General features: G+C 51.3%; 1 protein-coding gene across 1 annotated transcript in view; it reads right to left on the bottom strand.

The window, feature by feature from the left end:
• The window catches only part of AACS (acetoacetyl-CoA synthetase), a 75,058-nt gene that overhangs the window by 4,847 nt on the left and 43,071 nt on the right, over window positions 1–27,140 (bottom strand). The window contains exons 9-17 of the mRNA XM_026457427.2: window positions 22,314–22,394; window positions 19,667–19,791; window positions 13,381–13,445; window positions 13,126–13,248; window positions 9,978–10,091; window positions 8,792–8,917; window positions 4,100–4,169; window positions 3,344–3,402; window positions 1,307–1,509 (exon numbers count right to left, since the gene is read on the bottom strand). Coding sequence (XP_026313212.1) covers window positions 1,307–1,509; window positions 3,344–3,402; window positions 4,100–4,169; window positions 8,792–8,917; window positions 9,978–10,091; window positions 13,126–13,248; window positions 13,381–13,445; window positions 19,667–19,791; window positions 22,314–22,394 — 966 coding nt within the window. The remainder of the gene's footprint in view (window positions 1–1,306; window positions 1,510–3,343; window positions 3,403–4,099; window positions 4,170–8,791; window positions 8,918–9,977; window positions 10,092–13,125; window positions 13,249–13,380; window positions 13,446–19,666; window positions 19,792–22,313; window positions 22,395–27,140) is intronic.

Raw genomic sequence — 27,140 nt, 5'->3', positions numbered from 1 at the left:
GTGGACAGGCGCCGGGAGGAGGAACAGGGTCCCGAGTGGGAGTCAGTCTTCCAGGGATGGTCAGGATGGCAGGCCGTGGCCATGCTGCAAGCGCTCTTCCCAGCCCCCACTCCTGCACAGGTTGTTTTGAAGATGCTGAAATAACTTTTAAGGCGAAGAGAATGATCTATGGGTTTCAAAGTCAACGGCATCGCATATTTCAACATTCTCCAGGAAGCAGCCTCTCCTGGTAAACCCTGTCTCTGGTGATACCGCACAGACTCAGCCCTGCTCCAGGCAACAACAAAGTCAGCTTCCCCTGGGAACCCAGTGAGTGTCTGCTCCCATCTTCTCCTTAATGAACAGCCATTCCGTAGGCTTCAAATACAGCCTGCCACTGTCTGTTTAAATTGTTGTGTGCGCACACACACACACACACACACACACACACACACACACAGAACAGCTTCTGTCAGCTTGCAGGGCACCCGTTTTGTAAGCAATGCAAATGAAAGCTGTGATCCACTCTGGGTGAACCTCCTCCTCCCTGACTTAGAATCGAAGCAGAGTGTACTGGGGCCAGGGGCTGGGGGATGACGACACAGCCTTCAGAAGACCTGCCTCTAAAAAGAGTCAAGTCTTGTATGTACCGGAAGAACTTAAAAGGCAAGAGCAACGCTTCCCAGCAGCACTTTAAAAAATTAAAATTGGCTGGGTAGAGTGGCTCATGCCTGTAATCCCAGCGCTTTGGGAGGCTGAGGTGGGCGGATCACTTGAGGTAAGGAGTTTGAAACCAGCCTGTCCAACATGGCAAAACCCTGTCTCTACTAAGAATACAAAAATTAGCCAGCCATGGTGGCATGCGACTGTAGTCCCAGGTACCAGCTACTCAGGAGGCTGAGGCAGGAGAACTGCTTGAACCTGGGAAGCGGAGGTTGCAGTGAGCTGAGATTGAGCCATCGCATTCCAGCCTGGGTGACAGAGACTCAGTTTCAAAAAAATAAAATAAAAAATACAAAGTTAAAATTAATGTTCTCATTAAAAATTTTGAGAATACACTAAAACCCCAGGTTAGCAGGGAGAAGCCAGTTGGACCTGCAGGGCTGGGCCCGCTAACCCTCCGAACATGGGTATTTAGCAGAAGCTGCTTTAAATGCAGTCTTAGGAAGGGTAGGAAAAAGGATGGCAGGGAGAGGATGGCGTTGCTAGGCAACGTGGACAAACGATATATAAAGCACCAGCAAGCTGCTCAGAGGTAAGCGCGCCTCAACGTGTGGGCTCGTGGGGCGATGGCTGCGGTCTCCTCGCTGGCGGGAGATGGCCATACCGGGATGCCCTTGGTTTCCAGGATGAGGCTGGGCACGTGTCGCGCAGACAAGCCCACTCGGATGGCGTCACGGATCCTCTTCACCAAGTCAGGCTGGAAGGCGTGCCCGGAGGCCATCTTCAGGAAGAGGATCACCCTCTCCTCCCTGTACTTGTTATACTGGGGGACACACAGGCTGTCCTCCACCTCCTCGAAGGATTCCACTGTGGAGACAGGGGAGGGCGCACATTCACGCAGGGGGCCCCTCAGTGCGGGGTCGAGCCTCACAACAACCTGGCCGAGCAGGAGGGGCAAGCTGGGGGCCCCAGTCCTACCAGGGGTGCCTGTGTTCTCCCAGCCCACCCAGGAGGAGTGTCCTGGAGGGACATTTGCTGAGGAAGCCATTTCACAAGTGGAAGAAAACCCATCACTGGGGAGGCAGACACAGCTTCAGCTTTGGCAGGATGGGGGATGTTCTACCAGGAGGCCAGATGTGGGCCTTACTTAATGAGAAGTTAATTCAAGATAAAAAAGAGGACCGGGCTTGGTGGCTCACGCCTGTAATCCCAGCACTCTGGGAGGCTGATGTGGGAGGTCACTTAAGTTCAGGAGATTGAGACCAGCCTGGACAACATAGGGAGACTTTGTCTCTACAAAAAATTTAAAACTAAGTTAGGCATGGTGGCACATGCCTGTAGACATAGCTACTTGGGAAGCTGAGGCAGGAGGATCGCCTGAGCCCAGGAGGTCGAGGCTGCAGTGAGCTATGGTTGCGCCACTGCCCCCCAGCCTGGACAACACAGTGAGACCCTGTTGGCCTCCCAAAAATGGAGGCAGGTAGCCGGGCACATTGGCTCACACCTGTAATTCCAGCACTTTGGGAGGCCGAAGTGGGTTGATTACTTGAGCTCAGGAGTAGACCAGCCTGGCCAACAGGGCAAAACCTCATCTCTACAAAAAATACAAAAATGAGCTAGGCATAGTGGTGCATGCCTGTAGACCCAGCTACTCGGGAGGCCGAGGTAAGAGGATTGCTTGAGCCCAGGAGGCGGAGGCTGCAGTGAGCTGAGATCACGCCACTGCACTCCAGCCTGTATAAGAAAGTAAGATTCTGTCTCAAAAAAAAAGAAAAAAAAAATTGAAAAAAAGGAAGCAGGTGCCTGGGGTGGGGACTCCACTGGAGGGAGGAACAAGGCTGGAATGAGACATCAGGATTTCTTTATCCTGGCCACACAAACAACCTTGACATAAGTTTAGGACTCTGACCTAAGCACTAGCGTACGAGGCCATCTAACCGACTCTGCGGCCTGGGCTGGGCCTGGGTCCCTGGGCTGGGGAGTCTGAAGGCCCACAGGTGACTCTACTGTGCAGCTGTGAGACCCACAGGCCTACACTCTCTGTGCTTGGTGTCCTGCATGGTGCTGTGTGACCTTCAGCAATCCTGAACCCTCTCTGTGCTTCTGGTTTCTTCAACCATAAAGAGTAGACGCAAGCTGGCCAGGCATGGTGGCTCACGCCTGTAATCCCACCACTTTGGGAGGTTGAGGCAGGCGGATCACTTGAGGTCAGGAGTTCAAGACCAGCCTGGCCAACATGGTGAAACCCCGTCTCTACTAAAAATACAAAAATTAGCTGGGCATGGTGGTGCATGTCTGTAATCCCAGCTACTGAGGAGGTAGAGGTTGCAGTGAACCAAGATCGCACCGCTGCACTCCAGCCTGGGTGACAGAGCAAGACTCTGTCTCCAAAAAAAAAAAAAACAGTAGATAGACACAAGTAACCAATCTGGCAGAACTCACCAGGAGGATGAGCTATAATGAGGAAGAGGATGGGCAAAGGGACCTTAAAGACCCCATTCGAGATTTTATGAGGATGGCAGTGTGGGCAAAGTATGTTCTGGAAGGGAGGTCAGGCTCACAAACGTCCACTGTCACACCAGAGACCAAGGGGCCAGAGTCGTGCCAAAGGTGGAGCCTTTGGAAAGGGCCCCTGGGGCTCCCGCCAGGACCCTCCTCCTTCCTGGAGACTGGAGAACGCTCAGGGAGGGGAAGCACGTACCGATGTTATAGATTTCCGAGCTGCCGAACCGCACCCCGTTGGGGTTGAGTGTGCCGTCACTGGAAAGAGAGAAGAGGTCAGGGCCACACTGCAGCTCTGGAGTGAGGCAAGTCCCAGGGGTCCCACGGGAGGGCGGTCACCCCCTCTCCATTCCACATGGACTAGTCATGGACACGTCACGGACACTCCCCTCCCCAGCTCCTTGCCCTGCCACCCGGCTCTTTCTCCCTCTCAGGGTAAAGCTCGACATCGAGGGAGGCACCTCTGTGCAGGAACATCTGTCACCTTGCTCCCTTCCCACCTGCACACGTGTCCCCCATTGCGGGTGTGGACACTGCTGTGCCTTTGCCAGGGGACCTCCACCCTGACACCCCCCACCTGAGAACCGCATCACAGGGCAGGGAAACGTGGATCATGCCCAGACCCAGCCCTTGGGAAGGAAGCTGGCACAGGGATGCCCCACCCCAGGAATGCCACAGGAAGGGTCCAAGATGGGGGACAGTCAGCCACGTCGCAGACTGAGCAGAAAATGCTTCCTCGGAGGTGGTCTTCAGGCCCAGGGGCAGTGTGTGCACGGGCACAGGGTGGGGAAACACGGCGCACCAGCCGGTGGGGGTGAGAGGTGCGGACACCGATGCTGGAGTGGAGTGGGGTGCCCGGGTGGCACTGACTTTTACAGAAAGCACCTCCTCCTCCACCCCCACGCCTCCGGAAGGTGCGGCTGCAGGGAAGAGAAGCCGACTCCGCAGCCCTTACCTCCGGCCAAGCATGATGATGCCCCCAGTCTTGGGGTTGATTCTGCAGTAGTCGCCATGAGCCCAGATACCTGCAAGGACAGCAGAGGTGCCCGGTCACCCTGAGGAGAAGGGGCCGTGACAAGCTGCCTGGACAGACTCTGGGTGCGGGTCCACAGACATAACTGGGGCCCAGAGGCAGGTCTGGCATGAGGCTGGGGGCAGAAGGGAGCCAGACTGTTCCTGCTTCAAGGAACATGCCCTCTAGGGGGCTGCTGCCTGGGCAGCTGTGACACAGCTGGCGAGGAGTAACGCAGCTCCTTGGGCACCAGCAAGGACCCGGGAATTCACAGAGGGCGGGACCAAGCTCAGCCAGGCCACTGGGGGTCAACAGGAGTGTCTGGAGACAACCCTGAGTGTAGCACTGGAAAGAATGAGCCACGTCTTGGGAAGCAAGAGTGGCCAGGGGCAGCGGAGGGCACAGGGTGTGCAGAGGTTGGGGCCAGATCTTGGAATGGAATACACAAGCCCATGACCAGGAAGGAGGCTACTGCACCAGTCCCAGTCACGCAGGCTTGAACCAAAGCATTAGCCACATGTGCAGAGAGCTGATTAGCAGGTAAAACCCAGGGGATGAAGGCGGGGGAAGAGGAAAGAGCCAGGGGTGACAGCAACACAGTGTCAGCAGGCCACATGAGTGGCCACGTGTGCAGCTGTTCAGAGAAGGCTTGCGCGCTGGGGTGGCGCCGTGAAGCTGATCGACCAAAGGGATCAAACCCCAGCTTTGGATGCAGCATCTGAGGAGAGAGGTTCCTTTGCCACATCCTCTACCCAGGCGCCAAACAGTGAAGAGAAGCCACGCATCTGAGAGTCACCAAGGGAGCAGTTAACCAGCTGGGGGCCTCCTGCTGCCGACACCCACGCCCAGCCCTTGATCAGCCATGCTGAGGGGAACTGGCTGGCCGTAATCAAAAGTGCATCTCTGCCGCTTTGCAATGCCGGAAGTCATCTGCCTCAGCAGCAGGCTGGCCTCCTGCAATAACGCCCCAAAGATTTCCTGCGATCTGGGAAGGGAAAACAGTAAAGCAGCCAACTTCCGTGTCTTCACTGATGGGTGGCAGCCTCAAAAGGCATCTCTCACTCTCAAATCTCGACGTGTCTTCACTGACGAGCAGCAACCTCAGAAGGCATCTCCTCCCCTCCAAATCTCGAGACACTTCTCCAGCACTTCTCCACTCTGAGGCAAGCGCTAACCCAAACAGCTTATGACTCAACAGCTACCTAGTCTATTCACGCGTTCATGTGACATCATGAAGGAGACACCGCCACAAGCCACAACCAAGCCTTCTACGGGAACGAAGGCCAAGGGGACTGTGCACGGTCCCTGGGAGGCAGCTGAAGAGAATGAAATGAGACCTAAGCTAGTTATTCCGATGCAAAAAAAGAGAATTGCAGGCCTTCAGGTCTTTCCTCCCACCTCCCCAAGCTAGAGAACGAAACCAATTCTTCTCATTGGACTTTTAAAAGATTCACATACACAAATAAGGAAAAACAAAAACAAACCCACTCCTAGGCTTGTAATTGATGTGCCCGGTTTCTGCAGGAACACATCTGCATGGCTACTCAGCAAACTGAGCTTATGAACGGCAGCCCCGGAAGATGAGAGCTGCAAGCCTGTGCCGCTCACCCGGGAATCCTGCCTCACCCTGGAACTTCGGTGCCAGCAGCAACATACAGTCTTGTTTGCCTGGAGTCAGATCTCCCTTGAACTGGATGGGAAATTTCTGGGTTTTAGGGCCATTTGTAGTACCGTGCCCTAATTACTGAGACCCCAGGAATGCCAAGAAAAAGGAAGATGTAAATCCACCCTGAAGAAATGTTCTTCTGTGGAAACTTCGCCCACTTTGATCCCTTGCAAAGCCGAGCTGAGAGGAGGAATCCACTAGTGGCTGGCTCCAGGGCACCACAAAGGAAGTGGCGTGATGGCAAAATAAAGCTACAGAAGCAATGTCTTCCTACAGCGGACTGAACAGATTTAGATCATTCTCATTCTTCAAGGCACTGACTTCAGCTCTGAGTCTCCTTGGGAGCTGAGGCGAAAGTGGAAATACGGTGGGAACAGGTGACTGCCGATAACAGACCAGGCCTGTTTGGAATGTGGCATCTGCAACGACCTAAATCTTAAGTCTCCTTTTACTTTCTTTTAGAATATTAAGTTTTTAAAAATACCAAAAAGCGGCCGGGCATGGTGGCTCATGCCTATTAATCCCAGCACTTTGGGAGGCCGAGGTGGATGGATCACAAGATCAGGAGTTCGAGACCAGCCTGGCTAACATAGTGAAACCCCATCTCTACTAAAAATACAAAAATTAGCCAGGTGTGGTGGCGTGCACCTGTAATCCCAGCTACTCAGGAGGCTGAAGCAGGAGAAGCCGAGATCGTGCCACTGCACCCCAGCCCTGGGCAACAGAGCGAGACACCATCTCAAAAAAATAAAAAGCCATAAAGAAAACCAAAATGGACTCATCATCTCACCACTCATATAAGCCCTTATTCACACCCATTATTCATTTATTCACACAATCACACATATATAATTCCCTTTTAAAATTTACACAAGGCTGGGTGTGGTGGCTCATGCTAGTAATCCCGGCACTTGAGGAGGCCGAGGCGGGAGGATTGCTCAAGAGTTCGAGCCAGCCTGGGCAACATAGAGAGACCTCATCTCTACAAAAAATACAAAAATTAACCAGGCATGGTAGCACACACCTGTAGTCCCAGCTACTTAGGAGGCTGAGGCAGGAGGATCCTTTGAGCCCTGGAGATCAAGGCTGCAGTGAGCCGAGATCACACCACTGCACTCCAGCCTGGGGCCAGACGGAGACCCTGTCTCTTAAAAAAAAAAATATATATATATATATATATATATATTAAAATTTACACCAAAGGGGTGCTATGTCCTCTGTTCTTAAACTCTCATTTTCACTTACTAACTTCCTGGGTATCTTTCCATACCAGCACATGGCCTGTTTACATTTTCAAATGGCATCATTTTTTAAGATAACAATGTCCATAAACTCACTCCCAGTTGTGGAAAGGAAGGCTTGCTTTCGTTGCTTGGTTTTGCCATCACGCCATTTCCTATGCAGCCCAGGAATCTCTCAGCGCTCGTGCTTGAGGAATGGTCTACGTGTAGCCTATGTTCACCCTGTCCATGATAAACAGCTTCAGATCTCATTATCTGATCTGCCTTTGTCTTTCCATGTTTATTCATCTCTCTCACCTACACCTAGGAAGTATCAGAGGAAGCTACCTGTAAAACTGACTTCATGATAGGATTATTCAAAGAGAAGCAAAATCTTACTCTAAAGGTAAGAGGACTACAAAAACAAAGCAATGATTTCAGCTCTGAGTTTCCTGGCAGCCAAGGCAAAAATGGAAATACAACACATCACAAAGTACTTGTCTTCTCCAAGAAGTAATATCAGTTTCAAAGAGATTATCCTGAAATTAATCCTGAGAGACATCTATCACATGAACCCTTGCACATGTGACAAAAAAAAAGTGACAGAAAAGAGTTTTCAAAGAGCAATGTTACAGAACATGAAGGGCAGTCATTTCTTGGATGGATCCTCAAGCTGAGATTCTAATCCTTTTGGCCTCTCCTCCCAAGGCAGGAGCTCCTGCCCTCCTCTTTAGGGTCATCTGAAGAGTGTTTCTCTACATCCACTCTTGCTTTTCTGCATTCGTCTGTCTACACAGCTGCTCACAGCAGGAGCCAAGGTGGGGCACAGGTGCAGCAGCTATGCAGTGGAGGCTGAGCCACCCCTGGGGTGATGCCCCACGCTGCTGCAGAAAGGCGCTATTCCAGGCACAATGGCTTTTACGGTGACATGACAACACGCAAGGCAGGAAGGATCCCTGGCAAATCCTACCACTTGCCGCTTTCTGATTCTCCATACGTGGTCTGTGCTAAACCAGATTACCTTTTGAGAGACTGCAGAAAGCAAGTACTGAGTATAAATAACTCTGGAACAGAAGGCTTGCTAAACGATGAATTATACAGCAGCAATAACTCGAGACTGCTTATGAAATAAGATTAGAGGGAGGCAGGAATCAGAGCTTTAAATAAAAGACTTCCCTGCTTTGGGGCAAGGCACCACTCAAAAGATGACACCCAAGGGTGTCAGTCTATGTGAGAGTGACATGTCGGGTTGTAAATCCTTCCACCGCAAAAGCGCTCTTCCTCTAGCATCTCCATGAGGACTGGATGATGGTGAGAGACATGAAGGAAGAGACCCAAGCCAGACACCACTTCCACATGCCATTCCTCTTGAACAGGCAAGCATCACCCTGTTTCAGCAAGTGGGCCCTGCACCCTCCCCCCTCCCACATGCAAACCAGAGGCTCACGCCAGCTCCCAGCAGCAGGGGCTGGAGCCAAGAGGCTCTGGGCAGAGGTAGCTGAGATTCAACTAAACCAGATTACAGTTGCACACGATAGCTTCAAGCTGAAGACAACAAGATATTGACCAAAAATTCATTACCGCCCCACTGGCAGAATGAGCTATAAGCAGCTTCTCCAAGCCCTGGTGGTGGGGGAAGGAAGACGGGAGGGGCAGGATGGGAGGGGAGGGACCAGGGTACAGAATTAGACATAGAAGGCCCAGCCAAGGCAGAGGCTGGGCAGCTCTTTCTGCATCTCTCCAACCGACCTGGGAATTTGGAGAAATACGCCTTCCTGTACTTGTTGCCATTCTCATCATTCCAGAAGTGTGTGGGCTGGCAAGGGATCGGCTTAGTACACACCAGCTCGCCGCTCTCTCCCCAGACCGCCTTTCCTGGTATGGGAGAATTAAAAATAAGCCCAACGCACACCACAGCCACACACCCTGGCTTATCTCTCTCTCTTTCTTAAGCTATTACTTATTATGCAATATTTCAGACATATACAAAGGCACAGAGATGGTCCACACCCACACACCTGTCATGGCAGCCTAATAATGCGTTCCTCCCAGATGGAGTGCCCTCCCTGTGTGCTCCCCAAAATCGCTGTCTGGGATGTAGTGATTTGTTATTCCCATGTGTGTGAACATTTCGGCTCCATCCACATGCATCCCTGAATAGCATATGTCGTCACTCTGCATGCCTCTGAACACACGCACACTGTCCTTCTGTGTCCCGCGTCTTCCTGTGCTCACTCAGCAGGACATCTGGGTGGCTCGTTCGGGCTACTAGGACTCGCTGTGGTTCGTTCATATTCACCACTTAGTCCTTCTCCACCTGTGATCACAGAGTTTCTTCCTCTCAAGGATGGACATTTCTATTGTTCCCACTTTTGTTTTCCGTTACAAATCATGGGGCTACAAACATTCTTGCCTGTATCACAAGTAAGTCTTCCAGGAGTGGAATTCCCAGATCACAGGGCACGTATCCATCTTCAGCTTCACTGACTACTCCCACATTGCTCTGCAGAGCAGCTGCACTGAGCCCTGCTCACCCCTCCTAGCACAGCTGGATTTCTAGCTGCCAGGCCTGGCACACCGGGAGACTATCCCTTTAATGACCAGGTTCTCAGAAGCTCAGAGCTGGCTGCTGCCTGTGTATCCAGCACCAGGGTTCAGATGCAGGGCAGCGACCACCCACCTGCCCGCCGTTCCTGAGCACACAGGTCTCCACCTGTCCTCCAGCTCGACCCTGATCTCTCAGGGGCTGGGGATCAGGAGCCCGGTGGGTGTTAAGCCAAGCTGTGGGGAAAGGACATCACAATGCAAGTGACAGGGGCCTCCCCTCCGAGGGCTGTTTTGGAGAACTATCACCAAGCAAAGTTACACATCCGAGCGCTCCCAAGCTCCCAACTCACGCCTAATCACAGAAAGAAACAGTTGGCGGAGCCATCACCTTCCTCGTTCCACGCCTCCACAGCCATGCCCAGGTTCCGGGCCTGAATCTCCCCTTTATACACAGGAAGAGAAAAATTGTGGCCCATGAAGCAGGAGATGATGTCGGTGCCTCCTGTAAGCAATGACAAAGGGAGATTCAAAATTCAGAAGCCCAAGACAAATTGCATTAAATTAATGAACAACAAAGAAGAAAGTGCCAAGAGGACAAGTATCTAGTCTCCCAGACACACACTGCAACATCCAGACAGGTGGGGCTTCTTTGCAGGGAGCAGTGGGAGAGGCGATATGGAATTTGGAATGAACCCCCCACATCTGGTATTTGACGTTTTGGCCGAGCCTTCCTGCTAGAGGATCCGCGAAGTGAATGACCTCCTTCCTGTTAGAGGATCCGCTAAGTGAATGACCTCCTTCCTGCTAGAGGATCCGCGAAGTAAATGACCTCCTGCAGTCGTGCTGAAATTCAAGACTCAGGATGGTAGAAAATGGAAGCTTTGCCTGTGATATCCACCTGGCAGGCATTGCCTAGGCAGACCCGTGACATGGGAAGGCTCGAGTGCCATGGTTTACGTGGACTTAATGGTTGGAAAAACAGAAATGTGGCCGGGCGCAGTGGCTCACGCCTATAATCCTAGCACATTAGGAGGCCAAGGTGGGCGGATCGGGTGAGCTCAGGAGTTCGAGACAAGCCTGGGCGACATGGCGAGACCCCATCTCTACTAAAAATACAAAAAATTAGCCGGGCGTGGTGGCGCGTGCCTGTAAATCCAGCTACTCAGGAGGCTGAGGCACAAGAATCACTTGAACCCATGAGGCAGAGGTTGCAGTGAGCCAAGACTATACCACTGCACTTCAGCCTGGGCGACAGAGCAAGATTCTGTCTCAAAAAAAAAAAGAAAGAAAAAAGAAAAAAAAGTTCCCAGCTGCAAGACCGTGGAGTGTGGTTTTCTTTCTTTCTTCAGGCAGTGAATAAAATGTGATGTCTTCTCTGCTATTTCATGTCCCTGACTGACGTGTCCCAAGAAAATGAGTGAGTCACGTTCGTTTCTGCCACCATCGAGATCTGAGCAGGGCTCCTGACCTCCTGCTGCTCTCCCCGCTGGTGGGAATGTCTCAGACCCCCCATCTCAGGCTGAGGCACCAACGGTGGGGAGGAAGGTTGGGGGGTCGGCCTCAGGCTTCAGGCAAATGGCACCTCTTAAAGAGGTGCTTTGAGAGTATGTTTTTAAATCACAAGGAGAAAAATCAGAACTACAAATGTGTTAAAAAAATAAATAAATAAAAGTGACCCAGGCCAGGCACGGTGGCTCATGCCTGTAATCCCATCACTTTGGGAGGCCAAGGTGGGAGGATCACTTGAGCTTAGGAGTTCAAGAACAGCCTGGGCAACATGGTGGAACCCCATCTCTACAAAAAATAAAAAAACACAGCTGAGCATGGTGGCATACACCTGTGGTCCTAGCTATTCAGGAGGCTGAGGTGGGAGGATCACTTGAGCCTGGGAGGTGGAGGCTGCAGTGAGCCATAATCACGTCACTGTGCACTCCAGCCTGGGCAACAAAGCAAAACCCTGTCTTTAAAAAAAAAAAAAAAAAAAAAGTGACCCAAAGATTTCTATGGGCCGCAAAGGAATCAACTCTTAAGTCACATGAAGGGGGACTGAGGTGTGTACCCTAAACTACATCTGTGTAAAAAGGGGGTGCTCTCACCCCATTTACACACACTCGCAAACACACACTCAAGCACACACGCTCATCTACGCACAGAACATCTCTGAAGGAAACGACATTGGCTTCCCTGGGGAAGGAGGACGGCAGCAATGAGGATACCTTTGTGTACTCTGAATTTTTTTTACCACATGTAGGAACCATGTTCTAAAGCATGACTTTATGTTAAGAAAAAAGTTATGAGAAAAATGCACTTGGGGGCCAGACACAGTGGCTCACGCTTATAATCCCAGCATTTTGGGAGGCCAAGGTGGGTGGATCACCTGAGGTCAGGAGTTCGAGACCAGCCTGACCAACATGGTGAAACCCCATTTCTATTAAAAATATAGAAAAATTAGCTGAGCATGGTGGCACATGCCTGTAATCCCAGCTACTTGGGAGGTTGGGGCATGAGAACTGCTTGAACCCAGGAGGTAGAGGTTGCAGTGAGCTGAGATCGCACCCACTGCACTCCAACCTGGCTGACAGCGCTAGACTCTGTCTCAAGAAAAAAATTTTTCTTTCACTTGGAATCTACATATAATACACCCATATTATACACACGAGTGTGCATGTACACATCCATATATTCCTGTTTTTCACCTGCAAAAATGACCGCACCTTGTAATTCTGCAATCTGATTTTTTCACTCATCATGACCATGTTTCAATGTCCATCAGTGTATTTCTTCACTTCTAATTGCTGCATAAATTAAGAATGTGCCCTAAATTATTCAATCAATTTCCTTCTGCTGGGCATACAGGTAGCATCTATTTTTTACTTATATAAACAATGTTGCAATATTTGTCCTTCCATACAGTGGATTCTCACTATTTGCAGATTCTGTTTTTGGGAATTTGCCTACTCACTAAAATGTACATGTCACCTCCAGATCTATAATCTGGAGCTTCTGCAGTCACTCTCAGACACTGCAGAGCAGTGAAAACCCGAAGTCACCCAGGCACATTCCCATCGAGGTCACACGAGGCGACACGGCCTCCCTGCCTCACTCTCACACGCAGGAGACCGGGGCAGGGTGGGTTAGGGTGCTCTGTTCCCGGGCTTGGCATCCCAGCTCTGGCATCTGACAGTGGGGTGGCCTTGGGCAAGTCACTGAATGCTTCTGAACTGCATTTTCTCTTTCTCAAGATAAAAAATATAGAACCTACCAAGATGTATTGTTTTGGATTTTAAGACTATAATCGATGTGAGAGGTGTGTGTATATAAATGTATTTCCCCCAGGAGCAAGGGTTCCGTATGGGCTGACTCAAAGTTCACAGTGACTTCGCGGAGCATCACTGCCTCAGATAATGAGAAGGCATTGTGTGTACTGGCTGCCCAGCGGACCGTGTCCTTGGGATGAATCCAAGCACTGGGCAGAGGTGTGCATACTTATGGGGCCAGCAGGGATGGCTGGAAGAACCGTCCCCCCGGGGCCGTACCTGAGATGGAGCCCAGGAGGATGCTGCTCTTGATGCACCTGTAGACATAATCGTAGCTCTGGGCTTTCAGTGGGGAGCCAGTGGACAGGATCGTGTGGAGCATCTGAAGACTGTGGGTTTCCACTGGGGCGAAGAATCACCAAAAGATTAAAACTAAACCCAGTGCCCGAAGCCTCACGTGCAAGCAGGAAATAGGATGGATTTAATTTTCTTGATTGGCAGTACGGGGAATGAATATTAAAGAGGCACACTCACCCGGCTTCATGGCCTTCTCTTCCAGCACCGAAAGCCACTTGGCCCCGGTTACCAGGACAGTGATGCTAGAGTGCAGGCGGGAAAGAAAACACCAGAAAACTCTTCAAGGCTCTCGTACCAAAGCTTTCTAAAGTTAGTGATTTATTTCTGAAAAGTTTGCAAAACCCAAGAGAGAGCAGTTTTCTGGGTTGAACTCATACTTCGTGTTTACTCAAGTCTGAGTCACGGCACCTGCCTTGCTCACAGGCGCACCTGACTGCTCTTTATGCTGATTCCAGCACGCAGGACCAGTTCCCTTTACTACGAGGCTTCACATACAACAGCAGCTCACCTGAACTCATTATCTTCCCAGCTGCAGAGTATTTTATCTTGGGGGACCAAAGGAGGCCATAAAATCAAGTCCCCTCAAATTCTATCCTCACACATTCATTCACCAATGAAGAGAGGGCTACAGAATTATTATAATTTTTTTTTTTTAGACGGAACCTCCTTCCGTTGCCTAGGCTGGAGTGCAGTGGTGCAATCACAGCTCACTGCAGCGTCCAACTCCTGGGCTCAAGTGACTCTCCCACCTCAGCCTCCCAAGTAGCTAGAGCTACCAGTGTATGCCACCACGCCCAGCTAAGAGACAGGGTCTTGCTATGTTGCCAGGCTGGTCTTGAACTCCTGGGCTCAAGCGATCCTCCTGCTTTGGCCTCCCAAAGTGCTGGGACAAATTTTTTATTTGTTAAAACATGTGCCATACTTGAAACTCCACCCATCCCCTTTTCTTAAACAAGTTCACATTTTTATGAAACTCAGAAAAGTGCAGCTCTTCTTGAATGTTCAGAATCCACAGTTCTATGCATTTGTGCTCACAGAACGACACACGCTGCTGAATATACATCACTGCATTTTCAAGGGCAGACCTAACATGCTATTTCCTTCCTTAGCTTTTCTTCCAGCCAGGTGGCCCTTCACATGTAAACTCAGTTGGCCCAACTAAAGAACATTGTTCTCTTCGGGGCCTAGAGGAGGCTGTGAGATCCAGTATCTTCTGGGTCACTCTGGGCAGCAGAACCTCACTCCTGCACATCCGGTGGAGAGACTCATTCCAAGGAAGACTGTCATGGCACTTGCTGTCTGAAGCCACGAGGCAAAACGGCACAGAACATCCCGGATTTCAGGGCTGGCTGGGCTGGGCGTGGCTAAGGCAATGGCAGGGTGGGTCTCCCTCCACTCGAGGAGGCAGGTTACCATGGTCCTTCCACCTCCCACACCTTCATTCTCTTACTTCCCCAGACCCACCCTGCCATCAACAAAGCCACCACTGTACCCTAGAGATGGCTGGAGTTTGGGGGAGGGAGACTAGCTCCTCCCACCGTCCCCCATGCTTCGTTCATAAACTCAGAGTTTGATTAACTACTTCAACATCATAGCCAAGGAGTAAGGTGTCACTCCCTTTGCAAGTATCACTAACAGAGGATGGAGACCTCATGACTCTAACGGTGATCACCCGGCCCTGAGCAGCAGTGACCGCCTCCAGCTACAGGTACAAAGCTCTCCAATCAACAGGCACGTCCAAACAACACAGGGGTTTTGTGCAATCCTCCCACTGCCCACCTCCAGAAAACTCGAAGGCTGTCTGTGATTTTAAAGTGCATCTAAGTGCAGGCAAGACTCTGCAAACCCTGATCTTGGTGAGGCTCTGCCAGCACTCAGAGGTGGTGCTCTCCGGCCTGTGAGTCACAGCCCTGCTTGTCTGAAGAAACAGCAAAGTCCTCCATCTATCTACAGGGTGCACGTAAGACGGTTAGGAAATTCAATCCCATTCAGCTCTTGGAAGCACGGGAGCCCACCTGCAGGCACTCATGCCACGTCTTATTTCTAGCAAGTACTGTAGGGGTCGCTGCACAAAAGCATGAGACAGCGTCAAGGCCCTAAACCGCTGGGACCCAGTGCCCATGACTGCTCGGAGCCCTGCACGGAGCCAAGTGTGGATCAGCCCACAGGCAGCCCCTCCAGGGTTGCCACTGAGCCGGTGGGCTCAGCAATCTCAGTCTCTCAGCTTCTGCCCCTGCCCCTGCCCCTGCCCTGGCAATGCTCTCTTCGCTCAGGCACTACACCACCCTTTTTTGTTGGTTTGTTTGTTTTCTGAGATGGAGTGTGTCTGTGTCACTCAGGCTGGAGTACAGTGGGGCGATCTCAGCTCACTGCAACATCTGCCTCCAGGGTTCAAGTGATCCTCCTGCCTCAGCCTCCCAAGTAGCTAGGATTACAGGCCTGCACCACCACACCTGGCTAATTTTTGTATTTTTTGTATTTTTAGTAGAGATGGGGTTTCACCATGTTGGCCAGGCTGGTCTCGAACTCCTGACATCATGATCCGCCCACCTCAGCCTTCCAAAGTGCTGGGATTACAGGAGTGAGCCACCGCGCCCGGCCTACACTGCCCTTTTAATAACATGAACCAGATCAGTGTTCTCATGATTCAGTGTCCACTGCTGTTCCATTCCACTCGGGGAAAAACTCACCCTTCAAGCAGCCCCAAAAGTCCCCGCCCCTCCGACCCCCACTCCTGCCCCCAGCCCTGCATCAACCCTTCACACTCGGGCCACAGGAGGCCCCTTCCAGCTTCCACAACACGTGGATCTTAGGCCCACCTCTTGGTGGTTCCCTCTGCCTGAAGTACACGTCCCCAGTTCTGCAAAAGTAGTTCCTGAACGTTCCAGCCTCAGCCCAAATGTCAAGAACTCTTGAGGACTCCCTGACCCCAGGTCTCTGACAGCACTCCTCAGAGGTTGGCCTCTCTTTTCCTTACCTTCCCCCTCGCAGTACGAGCCCCATGAGGACAGAGCGTGCTGGCCCCTGGTCGCTGCTGTGTAGCCCCCAGGACCCAGCAGGGAGCTTGGCTCACAGCACGCAGTCCAGCACACACTGGGTGCAGATCCTGGCAAAGTGCTGTCCAACCCATGCACTTCCTTAGAAGGACAAGCCTGCTCACCCGCGAGGCCCCTGCCCTCTAGAACCACCTTAGACAATGGCCCCATTCAGAGACAGGCAAAACCGGGCAATCCAGACAATGTCCACGCCTGCCCCACTACTAGCAAACTGGACAAAGTCCCCAGGGTCCTGGCCCTAATTCTATCCAGAATAGTCCCCTCACTAGAACCCAGAAACACACCCCTGTGAAGAAGAAAATTATCTTGTCTGTGCCTACAAAATAAATGCTCTTTGATCAAAGGTGCCAATAAGGCTGGGAGCTGACATGCCGGTAATCAATAGAGATCTCACCCCACATTTACTAACAGACGTGGGGTTTTTTTTGTATTTTTTTTTTTTTTTTTTTTGAGATGGAGTCTCGCTCTATTGCCCAGGCTGGAGTGCAGTGGCACCATCTCGGCTCACTGCAAGCTCCACCTCCCAGGTTCACACCATTCTCCTGCCTCAGCCTCCTGAGTAGCTGGGACTACAGGCGCCCGCCACCACATCCGGCTAATTTTTTGTATTTTTAGTAGAAATGGGGTTTCACTGTGTTAGCCAGGATGGTCTCAATCTCCTGACCTTGTGATCCGCCCACCTCGGCCTCCCAAAGTGCTGGGATTATAGGAGCGAGCCACCACACCCTGCCAGACGTGGGTTTTAAGCAGAAGCACTGAGACAGCACCACGAGGACTGTGCCTGCCCCATGCACCTCTTGCCACAAAACAGGGTTTGCCATGACTGCTTTCAACTGCTGCACAGCAGTTTCCAGGAGGTGGACAGAACCGAGCTGAAGTGTCCTTCCCTCCCAGCACCGGCTCCCTCTCACTGCTGGTGGCGACCAGTGCAGTGGTTTAAGGCCCGCATCCTTCTGAGAGCCCCTCATCCACAGCCCCTGCCGAGGTGCCGAGTCACACCTGCCTCGCCAAACTGCACAGGAAACTCTCCCAGGCAGGGCGAAGGCCACTTCCAGAGGGAGCCCTGTGACAGCATGACCACACCTCAGTCAGCCTCAGTGCTCTGGCCAACCTAGGGCCCGTGATTATGGCACGGAACCAGCCACCGTGCTGTGAACACTCGCACATGTATGCGTGCGCACAGGCACATGCACACATACACAAGGCACACATGCATCCACACGTACAGCAAACATTCACAGCTGCATGCATACACACACCCACCTATACATGCACACACATCCATGCGCTCACTTGCACTCTCACATATGTGCACACACTCATGCACATATGCACTCCCACACTCCCTTTCACATGATCACGCTCCATGCACGCGCACACACACTTTCACATACACTTCTGCACACACGCAGACTCACACCCATGCACACACAGAGCGGGGTCTCCCTGGGACGCTTCATCCCTGGATCTCATTAGCACCGGGCCCCAATGATGTACACTTCCCTCTCCACCCCTCCTCCAGTAACCCCCGACCCAGTGCAGCCCTCCCCAACACACCAATAAAAGTTCCTCCACCTGGAGCCCGGCTTAAGGGTAAAAGGGTAAAGATTCTAAAACCATCCAAAGTTCCCAGGGATTTGATTAACCTTTTGCTGGAAACAATCTCGTTAGGAAACAGCCTTCCTCACTAAGATTGTGAGCCAAATGTCAGGATTTAAATATTACCCAGACCAAGTTATAATTAAAATGTTAATGGCCAAGGATTTAAAAACATGAGTGGCTCCTGTTCGCCCCATGAACAGATTCAGACACAGAGTAATTAGAACACTTCAGAGCATGGTTGTTTCTGGGCCCCTGGAGCTCTGGCGACTTCTATATTCTTATCTCTAGAAACTGTCATTAGACCAAGGGTGACCAAGACCACTGTGGCCAGAACACGCTAGCCAGTTGTGATTAATTCATCAGCGAAGCGCTGAAGAGACTGGATCTCCTGATGCCTTCTAATCATGATGATGATGGGGGCGGGGGGCGGCAGCAGGGACCACTGCACCTATCCCCATTTGCATAATTCTCAGGCACCAGGAGGGTACCCAATGTGTCTCTCCTAACTGGCTCCTGCCACTGCTCATGGGATTCCTGTCTACAGTCCAGCCAGGGCCACAGGAAAGAAGTGACCACCTCCAGGGGCCCCAGGAAGCACTCAGTGCAGTTATGATGAGGCGACCCTAGAAGACAGGTGGCTGCCAGCCCCAAGGGATGGCTAGGGACAAACAGAGCTCTCCTTCTGCCAATGGGTTCAAGAGAAAGGTGGCAGGAAATCCAAACACCACGCAGCCCCCTAGTCACAGGCTCTGCACCCACCCCTCACGAACTTATCCACACACCTCCCCTGTGCATTCAGCCTTCACCTCACTTCATCTCTGATGTTTTAGCTGTCCCCACCCAAATCTCATCTTGAACTGTAGCTCCTATAATCCCTGCGTGTCGTAGGAGGGACCTAGTAGGAGGAGGTAATTGAATCATGGGGGCAGGTTTTTCCCGAGCTGCTCTCTTGATAGTGAATAAGTCTCACGAGATCTGACGGTTTTATAAAGGACAGTTCTCCTGCACACGCTCTCTTGCCTGCTGCCATGTAAGACATGCCTTTGCTCCTCATTCACTTTCCATCATGATTGTGAGGCCTCCCCAGCCACGTGAAACTCTGAGTCCATTCAACCTCTTTTTCTTTATAAATGACCCACTGTCGGGTATTTCTTCATAGCAGTATGAAAATGGATGAATACAATCTCACTCTGGAGTCTGCAGAACCTGTGTGAAACAGGACTCTAAGTGACCCTCAGTTTTCCTCCTTTTGCTGGGAAATGCCACAACTAGAGAAATAAGATCAATGCATAGCCCGATGACTGCAGCTGACAACACCGTACTGTGTAAGTGCTGGAACTTTGATAAGAGAGTCCATTTCAGGTGCTCTCCTTGCTAAAAACAAAAAGGTAACTGTGTGAGGAGATGCAAATGTGAATTTGCCTGACTGCAGTACTCATTTCACTACGTGTATACACAGCAAAATACCATGCTGCATGCCTTACGATACATACAATTTTTACTAAAAAGTAATCTTAAAAATAGAAATAGATTCTTAAAAGAAATGAGATCGCATGCTGCCCATAGGATTTTTCTCAGCCCTCACTCTGGAGGGAAGAGCCCTGGCCCTTGGCGTCCCTCCCTTCTTAACAGTTTCACCTTCTGCTTCTGGCACCTCCCACACCCTCCTCTTAGAGAGGGGGCATCCACAAAGGCAGAGCATTCTGCAGACTGCCCCGAAGGCAGGCACGACTCTGCATCTGATCCCAAGGAGCCTTCCTGGTGCTGCCTGTCCCTTGCTTTGAGCATGGCATCTTGGTACCTACCCTATCCTGTCCACCAGGTCCCAGAGCACGTTGGGCGTGGGCACCAGCGGGGAGCCATCATACAAGACCATGGCCGCTCCTGTGGCCAGAATGGACACCATCCAGTTCCACATCATCCAGCCGGCCTGCAAAGACAGGAGGGGTGTGGCTTCAGTGGGCGCTAGGCAGCTCCCCCCAGCGCTGCCCGCTCAGTTCCCTATGTCCCTGGGAAACCGCCTAAGATGGAGCCACAGGTTGGCGCTAACTGCCCATTTCAAACACAGGACATTCTGGTCCAGCAACTCCACATCTAAGAATGGATTGCACAGACATACTCACACATGTGCATGAAGACGAGTCACAGAATGTCTGCTGCACCCTTACTGGTGACAGAGACAAAGCAATGTAGGTGTTATCAACACGAGAAAGGTCACAGGAGGTGCACACTTGCTACTGACACTCCTACACAGTCACTGAACCCACATGAGGCGTTCTGAACAGCACTTGGCCCCCAGCAGTACGACGGCAGCCATCGCACAGCCATGAAACAGAATGAGGTCCAGACTGACACGGAACCATCCCCAAGACATTGTCCATCCATGATGAATGGTGTCAGGAACCTGCCTCCTGCCTGCCACAGCCTAGGGCTGTCCCCAAATCACATGGGCTATAGTGACCCAAAACCAATGTCCCCCGGAAGGCCCACCCACACCGACTTCCCATGCACAAAGGCAGAGGGCACAAGGACACGGCCAGAGGTCTCCATTTAGTTGAGTTGCTTCTTCCTTTTTTTTTTTTTGCCCCGAGACAAGGTCTCACTCTGTCACCTAGGCTGGAGTACAGTGGCACAATCAGAGCTCACTACAGCCTCGACCTCCTAACCTCAAGTGATCCTCCTGCCTCAGCCTCCCATGTAGCCGGGACCACAGATGTGAACCACCACACCCAGCTAATTTTTTTATTTTTTGTAGATGAGGTCTCACTTTGTTGTCCAGGCTAGTCTTGAACTCCTGGCCTCAAGGGATCCTCCTGCCTCAGCCTCACAAAGTACTGGGATTACAGGCATGAGCCACTGCGCCTGACCATTGAGCTGCTTTCTGAACAGGTCTTAATGTACTTGTTCAGTTTCTTTTATTGAGGAACTGTTCCCCAAAGAGGAAACCAGTGCCTGGAAGCCCCAAGCAGCATAGCATTCCTGGCCACCTCATTGTCCAATAAAGCTGCTAAAAGTTGAGTCAAGGCCTGTTGGCCTTGTAATCCCAGCATTTTGCAGGGCAAGGTGGGAAGATCACTTGAGCTCAGGAGGTTGAGACCAGCCTGGGTAACTCAGTGAGACCTGGTCTCTATGGAAAAACAATTTTTTTTTTGTCACCTAGGCTGGAGTGCAGTGGCACAATCTCAGCTCACTGCAATCTCTGCCTCCTGGGTTCAAGAGATCCTCCCACCCCAGCTTCCCAAGTAGCTGGGATTACAGGTGTCCACCAGTACACCTAGCTAACTTTTTTGTATTTTTAGTAGAGACAGGGTTTTACCATGTTGGCCAGGCTGGTCCTGAACTCCTGACCTCAAGTGATCTACCTACCTCATCCTCCCAAAGTGTTGGGATTACAGGCATGAGCCACCATGCCTGGCCTCTAGAAAAAAAAAAACAACTTTTTTTAATTAGCCAGGCATGGTGGAGTGCACCTGTGGTCTCAGCTACTTGGAGGCTGAGGTGGGAGGATTACTTGAGCCCAGGAGTTTGAGGCTGCAGTGAGCCATGATCACCACTGCACACTAGCCTGAGCAACAGAGTGAGACTCTGTCAAAAGAAAAGAAGAAAGGCAAAGGGGAAAAGGGGGACAAAAGGCAAAGGGAAAATGGGAAAGGAAGGGAGGGGAAGGGAAGGAAGGGAGGGAGGGTCACAGTACAGGCTGGGCCCAGGGCTGCAGGACATGAAACAACTGCCACCGAGGCTGCTGTTAGAACCCAGGTAGGGAGGCCGGGCGTGGTGGGGAAGCCAGGCATGGTGGCTCATGCCTATAAACCCAGCACTTTGGGAGGCCGAGGCAGGCAGATCACGAGGTCAGGAGATCGAGACCATCCTGGCTAACACGGTGAAACCCCATCTCTACTAAAAATACAAAAAATTAGCTGGGCATGGTGGCGCCTGCCTGTAGTCCCAGCTACTCAAGGCTGAGATAGAAGAATCGCTTGAACCCGGGAGGTGGAAACTGCAGTGAGCTGAGATCGAGCCACTGCACTCCAGCCTGGACAATAAAGCTAGACTTCGTCTCAAAAACAAACAAATAAGCAAACTTGGCACAGAAGCACCACTCAGGACCTGTAGCTAGATCATTCTGGAAGCTCTTGATGTTTTCAGTTCTCCTCTGGGGTAAAATACACTTGCTTTAACTTGTCCTAACCTTTTGTCTTTCAGTGTTCAGCAAGGGCAGGAAGCCCTCCAACACCTTGAGTTGAGTTCTGGTTTCATGGCGTGGATTCCAAGCTGCGGAGGCAGGGTGGGTGGAAGAGCAGGCCCAACTCGACACCGTGCGCTGGGGAAGCCCTCACCACAGTGCAGCACAGGCCGGCGCCCAGGGAACCCTTTACCATGTGTCACGGGCTGGTGTCAGGGGAAGCCCCTACTGTGGTCTAGCACAGGCCAGCACCTTGGGGAAGCCCTTACCGTGGTGTAGCACAGGAGGATGTCACTGCTGGTCATGTTGCCGTGCAGCAGATGCTCCTTCAGATGCTGGATGAGGGTGCCCTGCAGGGGAGACACGAGGAGTGGGTGCTCTGTTAGGCGTACAGCACCAGGAGCCTGGTACCTGGCCCACGCACTGCTCAGATGCTGCCAGGAAGAAGCCCCAGCAGATTCCCATTTTCCTTCCTGGGAGAAGCAGACTTGGGAGGCTCCCCGCTCTCCCCTGTGATGAGCTATGCCCCCATATCCCTCTGCCCCGAGAGCTGAGCGTGGCTTGTAGTCTGGAGAGGAAAACCCTGACAATCCTGTCTGCCCTTAAGCTCTGAGTGCCCAGGACATCAAGGGTACCACGGAGGCCCACCAGCTTCAGGCAGAACAGAAGTGACCCTTACTGAGAAGAGAGTCAACGAGCAAAAGACCAGGGCCTAACCCTTGCAAGACAGGTGCTAGCCCAGCCTCATGGGGAACAGGGAACACGGGGGTGAGGGGGATGTGGTGGGGGTGGGGCGCCGGCAACAGAGCAAGACTGTAGCTGGGACTCACGTTCAAGATCGGGGTTCAGGAATGCCTCAGCTGAGCGGACAGCACAAGACCCTGCTTCTGGCTAAAACACCCAAGCAGACCCGCTCCCTCCCACCCACTATACACTATTACCTTCCATTTTGGTGCTTAATAGGCAATATATTTGCACGGTCCAGAACTCTGAAGCAGATACTATGAAAAGCCGTCCTCTCTCCCCGTCCTATACCCAGTTCTCCCCAGAGGCAGCCAGTCCTGGCAGTTTCCTGTGAATGTCTTTCTTGCTGATGCCAGTACATATTTATTAAGGCCATTTTGTGCATTGTGACCCAGTGTCCCACACTTTGCCTTTTCCACCCAACAGCATACCTGGGACATCTTCCTTGGCACGCCAGGAGCTCCCTCATGTCTGTTGACAACTATATAATCTTCCACTGCCCAGAACACACTTGTTCCAAGCAACTGTGTGTGTCCGGCAGGGGCAGGGAGGAGAGGAAGCTTCCCATCGCCAGGCACAACAAAGGCAGCAGAGCCAGCAGCCCCTGCACTCGTCACTCCACGCTCCCAGCCTCGGTTTTCCTATCTTTCCAGTGGATCTTGTACAAGATCCTGAGGACAGACGGGATGCTGCCCCTTCAGTGACCACTGCCCTTCAGACTGGTCCACAGATGTGAGCCTCTGGCTCATGACACAGGTGCTTCTGGTCGTGGAGGGCCTCGAGGGCTGAAGCAAGGACTTGTATATTAAAACCTAGTCATGAAGGCCCTCATCATACCCAAGGGAAAAGCTTCCCAAAGCCAGTTGCAGGAGACGATCCCTTTAAGAGCTCAACAGGAACAATCCTATCCAACACAGGCTCCCATTCAGGAGCCAAAATTCTTATTCCAGAATCCATCCCAAACAGGCAACCGCCACCCGGCCCACAAACAGCTGCAACTGAAGCCTCCAGAGACTGCCAGGCAGACGGCTAGATGCTGTCTGATATGGTTTGGCTCCATGTCCCCATCCAAATCTCAACTTGAATTGTATTCCCATAATTCCCACATGTTGTGGGAGGGACAAGGTGGGAGATAATTGAATCATGGGGGCAGTTTCTCCCATACTATTCTCACGGTAGTGAATCAGTCTCATGAGATCTGATGGTCTGATAAGGGGAAACCCATTTCATTTGGTTCTCATTCTCTCTCTTTGCCTGTTGTCATCCATGTAAGATGTGACTTGCTCCTCCTCGCCTTCTGCCATGATTGTGAGGGCTCCCCAGCCACATGGAACTGTTAAGTCCATTAAACCTTTCTTTTGTAAATTGCCCAGTCTCAGTATGTCTTTTTTTTTAGACAGAGTCTTGCTCTGTCACCACGCTGGAGTGCGGCAGTGCAATCTCAGCTCACTGCAACCTCCACCTCCCAGGTTCAAGCGATTCTCCAGCCTCAGCCTCCCGAGTAGCTGGGACTACAGGTGCACACCGCCAGGCCCAGGTAATTTTTTATTTCCAGTAGAGACGGGGTTTCACCATGTTGGCCAGGCTGGTCTTGATCTCTTGACCTCGTGATCTGCCCACCTTAGCCTCCCAAAGTGCTGGGATTACAAGCGTGAGCCACCATGCCCAGCCCTCAGTATGTCTTCATCAGCAGCATGAAAACAGACTGACACACTGCCCTTTTCTGCAGTCCCCCGAGACTGCCTCCAGGCTCTGGAAGCTGCGCCGCAGGGTGGAGTTTAACAAGAATCCCCAGTGAGGGTCAAGAGACAGCCTCCCCTTCCCTTCCCCAGGGACTCAAAAGCTTCTTAGAAAGTTCCATGGCACTCTGTTCTCATGGACAGTGGGTAGGCAATAATTTGGGGGTGACAAACTTTTCAGGAACTGTCTCCATGAACTAAATCTTTCCACAAATCCACTTAAAGGACAGGGAACTCTGATTCTAAGAGCCTATGGCAAATCCCTCTCCCGTTTTCTTTTTCACTTGAAATCAGATTTAACTCTGCAGCTTCACCCACGTGGTCTGCTGAGAGCACAGCGGAGCTACAAGCCTGCATTCGTTCAGTGGTTCATTAGCCTCATTCTCTCAGACGGCACAAAACGAACAATGGGCCCTAATCCTCTCCCAATAATTTCTCTGTGTGAATCTTAACAAGTTACATCCATCGTTTTTCCCTTAATTCTTAAATATTTATGGTCAAGTCTGAATGCTTTCCCTGAGGGCAAGGCAGCATAAACGGCATGGTTTCCTGGGTCTCGGCGCCAGAGAGTATTTCATGTAAAGGAAGAGAACGGGGAACCGCTTTCTGACACCCTTCATGGACTTAGGAAACACAAACCAACAAACCAGAACATAACCCCCACCCCACTAAATCAGGAAGATGATGAGCCCCTAGGACTCTGGCCTATGTTGCCTCACTGTTTTCAAGTTTGTGGTCAAGATAACTCTAGAAAATGAGCAACGCGCTTAGTCACCTCTCCAGAGATGCAAGAGCCCAGTGAAGATGGAGTACATATAATTTTTCCCGATTTTTCCACACACTAAATATATCAGGCATGATCATTTTATGAGCAAGCTATATTATATCTAATACATTTTATGCCCCTCTTAAAAAAAAATGACACGCACTATGCAAAGAGCACTAAAAATAAAAGTACAGTTACACATTTCCGTTTATCCTAAAATGTCTTGTTTGGCCACATACACCCGCCCCCGCCCTTGTCCGCAGGATTTCTAAAAATGCTCATCTCGGTGGCTTATTAACAGACCTGCGCCCAGGTGCACGAGGGCTGCCCTTTCACAGGGAAAATGCGATTCCAACTACACCTTAGACTGTGAACACACCCCAGCTGGCTTTCATAAAATCAGATTATCGGCCGGGCGCGGTGGCTCAAGCCTGTAATCCCAGCACTTTGGGAGGCCGAGACGGGCGGATCACGAGGTCAGGAGATCGAGACCATCTTGGCTAACACGGTGAAACCCCGTCTCTACTAAAAAAAAAAAAAAAATACAAAAAACTGGCCGGGCGAGGTGGCGGGTGCCTGTAGTCCCAGCTACTCGGGAGGCTGAGACAGGAGAATGGCATAAACCCGGGAGGCGGAGCTTGCAGTGAGCTGAGATCAGGCCACTGCACTCCAGCCTGGGAGACAGAGCGAGACTCCGTCTCAAAAAAAAAAAAAAAAATCAGATTATTTGAGTGACAGGACAGCTCTCGGCCTATAAAGAGGCAACTCAGTTGAGCCAGTGTAACTGCCAGAAATAAGGCCTTTGCCCCCCACCACTAACATCAGCCCCTTGCTCCCACTCCTGGGTTTCTTGAGAATTAACCTGTGTGGACAGGCTCTTGGACCTTCGGATCTATTTCACAGCCTGCAACAAGACCTTCAGTGAATCCAGATCTAGGTGATGATGAAGCCACATTGACTCCTTTCCACATTCTGATGAAAAGACTCTGTAAAAAGCCTAATAGGGCTTTCAAATGATTCCAGTGTAAATGTTTCCTTTTTACAGAAGGGATTCGAACTGCTTCTAGGTAGAGGGAACATCTGTAAAAGCTAAATGAGCTAGAATAAAGGAACTTGTATATTTCCTTTTCAAATGCCACTGTCTTATCAAGCAAAGGTTTCTCCACTTGGAGAATTCTCTTCTTCTGAGTTTGCGGGGAAAAGTGGTGATCAGAAGGTCTGACCAAGATATGGTGGATTTTTCTCCTCCCTGTGGGCTGAGCCAACTGAGAGGGAAATGGGGAAATGAGCTACGGGGAGAGCTGAAGAGCTGGCCCAGAAGAGAGCTGGAGCAGCGTGAGGGTGAGAGCCACAGCATGGAGCAAGCATCCTGACTCTCACAGACTGCCCCAGGAGAAGTCTGAGTGCAAGGTAAGGATTCAACAAGAAGCTCTCTTATCAAGCCCGGGGCAGAGGAGGATCAGAGAAAGTAAGACGTGATAGAACTACATTCAGAAAAGACTACATTAGAAAAGAACTACATTCAGCCGGGCACGGTGGCTCACACCTGTAAACCCAGCACTTTGGGAGGCCGAGGAGGGCAGATCACAAGGTCAGGAGTTGGAGACCTGCCTGGCCAACATAGTGAAACCCTGTCTCTACTAAAAATACAAAAAAAAAACTTAGCCAGCCATGGTGGTGGGCACCTGTAATCCTAGCTACTCAGGACACTGAGGTAGGAGAATCACTTGAACCCGGGGGCAGAGGGTGCAGTGAGCCAAGATTGTGCCACTTCACTCCAGCCCAGGTGACAATGCTGGGACTCCATCTCAAAAAAAAAAAAAAAAAAAAGCAAAGCACCACATTGA

The sequence above is a fragment of the Piliocolobus tephrosceles genome, chromosome 10 (genome assembly GCF_002776525.5).
Source record: "Piliocolobus tephrosceles isolate RC106 chromosome 10, ASM277652v3, whole genome shotgun sequence".
Taxonomy (NCBI): Eukaryota; Metazoa; Chordata; class Mammalia; order Primates; family Cercopithecidae; genus Piliocolobus; species Piliocolobus tephrosceles.
The sequence above is the reverse complement of the archived record's forward strand: the minus strand, read 5'-3'. Positions and strand labels throughout refer to the sequence as shown.